We start from the raw sequence: 7461 nt of genomic DNA, 5'->3' as shown, positions 1-7461 counted from the left end.
GAATAAAAAAAAATTGACGTAGTTCAAAGTTTATTTCAGGTATAAAACTTTACAAAATGTCACTGACTTAGAAAAGGTTTATGGCTTTCAGAGTGAGTGTCGTGGAAAGTGATGAGTTTTTGTGTATAGGTGTATATACATAGCTAGGAATGTTTACACTTGTATTCGTTGCATTGTGGGCAGGCTTGTGGTGAACTGACTGATTTGCATGTTTAACTTGTAAAGACTGAACTCATAGTTTCCTCTCCCCACTGTGTGGTTGGTATGAATGTCCCCCTGGTGACGGGGTTTGGGTGAGGTGGGGGAGAGGCCGAGGGGCTTGTGGTGTATAAGAGCTGAGATCTTGAATGCTCAGACAGACAGCTTGACAGAGCAATGAACATGTACACAGTGCCTGTTGTGTAAGCAAGACTGGTTTGGCTCTGCGCTGTCAGATCTGTTTATCTGAGTGGTGAGATAATTTATTGGGTGTTACAGAGTGTGTACTGAAAAATTCTAAGCTCGACTATAGGAGAAGAAAAACGAGTGTAAATCTGAAGATGCAGTTTGGTCTGGTTCTAGCCACGCTTCTCTGTTTCACCACATGGATGAACTTGGTCTATGCAGGTGAGTACCAAAAAAGACAACAAAAAACCACGTCAAATTAAGCGTGTTATTTGACTGTTTGTCAGGGTGAAATTACTAGTACTAAATTTCTATTCCTCTATATGTGATGTTTTCCAGTTACTGGACCTGTGCAGGACTGCAAGTGTCTCCGATGGTCCACCACCGAAATCCCTGTTCATAAAATTCGGAATTACACCATTCAGAAGGAAGGCGTCTGTTCTATAACAGCAATAAAGTAAGTGGTCTATTTCGAATTGGGCAATATCTGAATAAATGACCAATATCTACATTTACGGAATTAATTATATGATATTTTAGAAATAAATGAATGAATCCAAAACAAACTAAGTTATTCATCTTCTTTTATCCAAGGGACTTACCCAAATGCAATCACAAAGACAGTTCTGGTTCTGTTTGTCCAGGTTATCAGATACACTGTGTCTGTCAGAGATCTGCCATCGCCACAGTTAAATACGGGTGATGGGAATTTCATAGTCTATGCTGCACAGGGCACTACAGCTGCAAATATCTAATAGATTAATAACATCTTTTCTTTCCAAAAGGGACCCCATCATTAAAAAACACAACAGTTCTCATTTGAGCTGCATTGTACCCGATACATGTCTTTTAAAAGTCAAGCCATCTGCGAGGGTAGATGCCAATACAAGAAAGAATAGAGAAACACTTTTGTTCCAAATGGAGTGAGCCCTCTCAGAACACATTAGGAACAATGTTGAAACTGTATAATGACGCCACTAACAACTTACAATCAATTTCAGATTTCAGACGGTCCATGGAAAGACAATTTGCGCCAAACCCGAAACCAACTGGACGAAAAAAGCCATGCAGAAAGTGGACAGACAGAAAGCGCAGACAACACCTAAACTGGTGGAGAAGATGCAGAAGGAAGAAGGATCAGCAAGTGATATGACACCAGCATTATCCTTGGCAGCTACAAAATCACCCCAAAGAACAAGCAGTATTGTAAAAAGACTCAGGAAAAGATCCAGGAAAATGAGGCAGTGGCAGAAAAATCGGGCCTGAGGAAACACACAGCAAAATCAAACTCCCCAATATCATCGGACGTTCCTTTATCTAATCTTAGTTATCCTACTATATTGTATCTTAGGGAAGAAAACCCTTCACAAAAAGAGATATATCTGCAATATGTATTTAAGTATAAATATTAAATATAAGTTGTTAACACTTTGTTGTTATAAATCTATGTGTCAGAAAATTATATATTTCAATGTTCTCCACCATCACCTGCCAATAAATGAGTTTTTCAGCAAATGTTGAGTGTTTTTGTTTAAGCAAACAAATTACAAACTGAATCAGAATCAACAAAGTATGCTGACGTGTACATACTTAAAAGGTATTTAAGTGTTAATCTTTGAAACTGTGCTTTCTAGTAGCTCCGACTGCGTTCGCACACAAATGCAAAGAACAAATCTTCAGACGGATCCAGCTGAGACACAGCTGATAACAATGACTGCAATAGCTATCTATATAAATGCAAAGATTCTAATTCCGGTCGTAAAATATAGTGAGTGAGTAGTTTGAAACTAAGACAAACAGAAATCTCAGCCGGACAAACATACCTTTCTAACACACGTCTAATTAGAAATACAATTTTCAATACTTTCTGTGATCATAATCTCAAGTAGTGCAGGTGGTTCATTGTCATGTACAAGTAAATGTAATGCAAACACATTCATACACATTTCTATAGAAGCTAATCATTAATGTTAGATTGTATTTCCTCAAATGGAACTATCTAACCACTGGGCCCCTTAATAGGCTACATCATTATCTAGGGCTAACACACTCTTTTGCTCTCCCTTAACCAAAGAGCAGTTAGCAGCAACTGTGAGTGTCCAGGCTAAGCTGCTGGCTGGTCCTAGTCATGTCCATTGACTTATTCAAAAGATAAGATAAAATTAAATTAAATAAAACTATATAAACTTCCATAAATTTGCCATAAAAAATCCTTTGAAATGCAAGCGTGTTCTCATGCACCGGACATATCAATCACAGGAACAATTTGTCTTTTTGTGCAACACACCAAGCCATTCTCTGTGGAGAATGTGAGGGTTTGTCATGCTGGGTTGCATGCTGGGAAGAGAGCGTTACTTTGTGATAATCGATCCCCATTACCTTTGCTTACCAGTTGCCAGTTGTCTCTTTAGTTTTCTCCTTTGTTTTGGTAAAAATGCCTAAATCAAGTAGAGAAGGTAAGAGAAGGAGAAAGACAAAGGAATGAAAGAAGAAGCACCTCACCAGGAGGAACTGACTCATACACTGAATGTCAGATTTGGTAATTAAGAAATAGATACTATGCCAAAATTTGTTCACCAGAAAAGTCCAACTTGTTCATTTGGACAATTAAGAAAAGTAAGCAAATTCTGATACAAAATACATTGAGTAGTGTGATTATTTAATAGAGTACAAACACATGCAGTGGGTTTTATAAGCCACTATAATGATCATAAAGATGTGTTTTGACTCATTAAAAACACGCTTTTTTCCCAGTGGATAGTTTTGTTAAGTATTTGGTTATTAGGAGCAGAAATGGACTAAAATGTGATTTTAGAGCTTGATCCTACACTTTGAGCTTATGAACATTATGGTGAAGTTAGAATTTAAAGTCTGTGTATACAAAAGACAGCCTCAGAGCAGGCGGGGATACAATATGGCATTTATACAAATCCATATGTGATCAAGTTCACATTATACTGGCCATGCAACTCTTTTTTTTGTGTATTCTACCTCAGAGGCACTTCACCTTAATCCTCCACATTGCTTTGTGACTTACAAACTGATCGGCAGGAAGCAACAAAGTCCACTGTGAATTGATATGATAAATCTGCCAATTAAGTTTGGCATGACACCAAGATGCCTTAAGAGGAACAGTCAACATCACAGAACCAGTTTCCTCCTTACCACCACCCATACACCATCATTCCTCAGCGGGCTGCACCCATCAGCCATGGCATTAAAACAACTGACATTGTGTTAATATACCAGTTAATATGGTGAGTGAATAGTGAGCTAGCAACCAACCATCAACAACTTGTCAAGTCAGCTAGCATGTTATTGCCCTGTAAAACTTCTCAACCGTCAAAGCAGCAACCAATCATCTGAGTCACCAAATACAGCAAACAGCCTTCTTCAGCTATCTCACTTCAGCAGTTACCAAGGCACACAAACCATCTCATGTTACAGAAAATGGTGTTTCTCTCAATCACAACTTTATTTGCTGTGAACTCTGTGCCCTTAGATTTTACAGAAAACATGGGGTTGGTTGTTTTTAAGTCTTACTGCTTGTTGTTACAAAGTCCTCTCGCACATAGAATTGGTGTTTGTTGATCTGATAATGCAGCAGCGGCTGGTGGGAACTGGCCAACGTTGGCTGTCTGTCACAGCTACACTGTGATGGCTGTGCAGAGATAAAGACAGTTAGTGGTTGTTTCAGTAATCATGGTCATTTGTCACTGGGGAATTTTAGAGAATGCAACATGCTGCCAGATTGTTTTTGTTTCAGTAGAGAGCTATCAGTGTTCGGATCAGTATGTATCACAACATCCGCTCAACCTGTTCACTGCCAGGCACACAAAATTGCACAATGATAAAGCTTAAAGGTACAGGTCAAAACGTCAGGGCATTTTGAAAGAGTCAATAAAATGGTTTGAGATCAGTTTGGGTACAACAGATGAAATGCTGTGGGATGTTGAAGTGGATATTTGTTTTACTTCATAGTTAATATTACTTGCTCCTGTTCCTCTATTTGTTGTTTGTTATTCGTTTGATTCTGTTTCTGGGTTTAGTTTTAACTGAAGAGTGGTCTGCTCTTCTACGTCTGTCACCACATCCTGATCATAGAGCTGTGAAAGTGTGTACAAGCGCGCTTGTGGTGGTCGCATTCAGTAGAATAGTATTAGGGGGTTAGGGGGTTTCCTCTCTTCTAAGAATATTAAAGACATTCTGATAAATTGTTTCCACTGCAACTCTGAACATGTGTGACAGAACTGTCACTCACGTATCCATTACCCAGACGCTGTAGTTTGAAACTCTTTGTTTTATTGAACATATTACAATTACAACAACATATCAAATACTGAATCTGATAAATGCGCTCTTTCAATGAATATGTATTTCATTTACATTTAGCACATTTGTGCATGGAAATATAGCATATACATTGGAATTCATTTATTCAAAACATGGTATAAGACCCAGTTCAGGGTCCCGGGAGTGCAGAAGACTATCCCAGCTGCCATTGGCCAAGAGACATGTGGGGTACACGCTGGACAGACCATCAGTCCATCACGGGGCCATAAAGAGACAAACAAGACAAACAACCACGCATGCTAACAGTCATGGTCAATTTACAATCACCAATTAACATGCATGTTTTTTAATGGTGGGAGGAAGCCGGAGTACCTGGAGAGGAACACTCTTTCTGCAAGACAACAGTCCGAACCACCACACCACCATGCAGCCCTTCGGCAGGACATGGTTGTGGATTACTTTATGTTCACTTTAATATTGGCAGCAGCTCTGTGAATTTCTCATGCATTTGGGTTTTCATATCTAAGCTGTTTAACCAGGAATGGTTATTTTGAGCTGATCTGCGAGCTGAAACTTTCATATTCTTTTTTGTTGAAAGCTCTCCAACAATATATTTGTGAGACAAACCTCTAGCCTCTCAGAGCAGAGAATGCTGATTATTATTTTTTTTTAAACCTGCTGATTATAGTAATCATTCATGTTTGGCTAGTTGGTTATTCAAATGACTCATCAACTCGGATATCTGACTCAAAAAAAGTTAAGGGAACAAGGCCAAATTCCAACATGACTGCCCCGAAATAAACTTCTTTTTTGCACTTCTGCAAGTTTGTGTTTCATCAAATCAGTCCCACACAAAGCACCATACTGAACCTTTACATATTTAAATATGTACCTTAACATGCATGTGTATATATTGCTGTGGTGTTTGGTGCATGTGCAAAATGGAGGGCAGTGAATTGAGATCAACTGATATTGCTATTAATAGTTGGCCTGGCCTATATGAAAATTCTATTGGTTTCCATAGTTGCAACTACACCACGGTGTAGGAGGGGCCTTTATTTGATATGACGACAACATTCATTTGATCATTTCCATAGCAATACAGAGCATGTTCTGAGAGATTCTACACTCAACACCTGAAGATAAAAGTTGTCATTGTGATAATGCAGTTTGGTCTGGTTCTAGCCACTTTTCTCTGTTTCACCACATGGATGAACTTGGTCCATGCAGGTGAGTACCAAAAACACAAAAACTACTAATTAGGAATGTTATTGACCCTGACTTTTTGTCAGGGTGAAATTAATAGTACCAAATTTCTCTTCCTCTATATGTGATGTTTTCAGCTACTGGACCTGAGCAGGACTGCCGGTGTCAACGATGGTCCACCACCCAAATCCCTGTTGATAAAATTCGGAATTACACCATTCAGAAGGAAGGCATCTGTTCCATAACAGCAATAATGTAAGTAGCCTGGCAATGTGAACTGAAAGTAACGTCTAAACATAATTATTAATATCCTCTTTCATTCATGTAGGATTTACATGATTTTTCACAATTTATTTTTCTAAATGATATTTTCCCCCTTTCCCCCTTTAATTCTTTGGTTTTTCTGTGTCTGTAAGAGTTCTGCCATCACCATAGTTAAATAGGGGTGATGGGAATTCATATTCATGAGAATGCATATTCTGTGCTGCTTAGAGTGCTCCAAACAATATATTTACTTTATTAATCAACAGTCTGTTTTTACAAACAGTATCCCCATCATTCTTAATAGTATGAAAGCTAGCAGCTGTCAACAGAACTACAATGATGGTTACGAAAATAATGACAAAGAAATGTTATGTTTACTTATTTGGCTTTTATTCAAAGCGACTTACAGGTAGGCAGTTAGGGTAAGGGGGTCTTGCCTAAGGACCACTACTGGAGGTAGTACCTTTCATGCAGGGGATTTGAACCCAGGTCTCCCACACAAAAGATGGCATTCATACCACACTATCCACTCCACAGCACAACAGAGAGCCTGTCTACCAGGAGATGCTGCACACACAAAAAACTTTAAATACCAATTTGTACTGATCACAAATGTTCAGAAAACCTCCGAATGTAACTGGGGAGAATATATTGCCTTGTAATCCCTTGTATGAACTAAACCCGTACAGTGCTAGCACAAAAAAATGTACGAATAGTTGCTTGACGATGGCATTAACAGCTCACAATCAATTACAGATTTCAGACAGTCGGTGGAAAGACTATTTGCTCCAACCCTAGCAGCAGCTGGACAAAAAAAGCCATGCAGAAAGTGGACAGACAGGAAGCGCAGTCGTCTGCCAATCAGGAGGTCGGTGGTTTGTTGCAGTGTCCTTGGGCAAGATAGTGAACCCCACGTTGCCTTCCAATGCATCCACAGTTATATGAATGTGTGTAACTGTGTTTCCTGTAAAACTGTACGGACTAACACATGCTGAATAACTGTGTGCCAATGGCTGAATGTGTCTTGTTGTGTAAAAGTGTAAAAGGTGCTGTATAAGTAAAGTTCATTTACCACTTATTTACAAATAAATTACATTTCAGCAAATGTTGTGTTTTTGTTTTAATGGAACACCCCCCCCCCCCCCCCCCCCCCCATGCAGTTAACTAACGCACAAAGAGGAAAGCATGTGAGACAGCTGATAACAGCGACAGAGATAACTATCCAGATAAATGCTAACATAAATACAAATGCAGCTTGCAGAAAGTGAGTAGTCTGAAACAAAAGAAGATGAACCAAATCAGCTTGACAAGAAA

The 7461-nt window shown here is 39.0% G+C and overlaps 1 protein-coding gene across 1 annotated transcript; it reads left to right on the top strand.

Annotated features, from left to right (window-relative positions):
• The first annotated feature begins 365 nt into the window (after nt 1–365).
• Nucleotides 366–7094, top strand: LOC140268204 (uncharacterized). The gene is made up of 6 exons (XM_072362975.1): nt 366–606; nt 724–841; nt 1386–1644; nt 5775–5907; nt 6021–6138; nt 6904–7094. Exons 1-6 carry the CDS (start codon nt 540–542, stop codon nt 7049–7051), a joined length of 843 nt encoding a protein of 280 aa, XP_072219076.1. The 5' UTR covers nt 366–539; the 3' UTR covers nt 7052–7094.
• Nucleotides 7095–7461: the final 367 nt, after the last annotated feature.

This window comes from Leuresthes tenuis, unplaced genomic scaffold (assembly GCF_036924035.1).
Source record: "Leuresthes tenuis unplaced genomic scaffold, fLeuTen1.0.hap1 SCAF_14, whole genome shotgun sequence".
NCBI lineage: Eukaryota > Metazoa > Chordata > Actinopteri > Atheriniformes > Atherinopsidae > Leuresthes > Leuresthes tenuis.
The sequence above is the reverse complement of the archived record's forward strand: the minus strand, read 5'-3'. Positions and strand labels throughout refer to the sequence as shown.

What these genes read in the sequence shown, in the direction of transcription:
- LOC140268204 (XM_072362975.1), top strand. Translation starts at nt 540, where the DNA reads ATGCAGTTTGGTCTGGTTCTAGCCACGCTTCTCTGTTTCACCACATGG. An exon ending in GATGAACTTGGTCTATGCAG is followed by an intron (nt 607 to 723) that starts GTGAGTACCAAA and finishes GATGTTTTCCAG; the next exon opens with TTACTGGACCTGTGCAGGAC. An exon ending in GATGAACTTGGTCCATGCAG is followed by an intron (nt 5,908 to 6,020) that starts GTGAGTACCAAA and finishes TGATGTTTTCAG; the next exon opens with CTACTGGACCTGAGCAGGAC.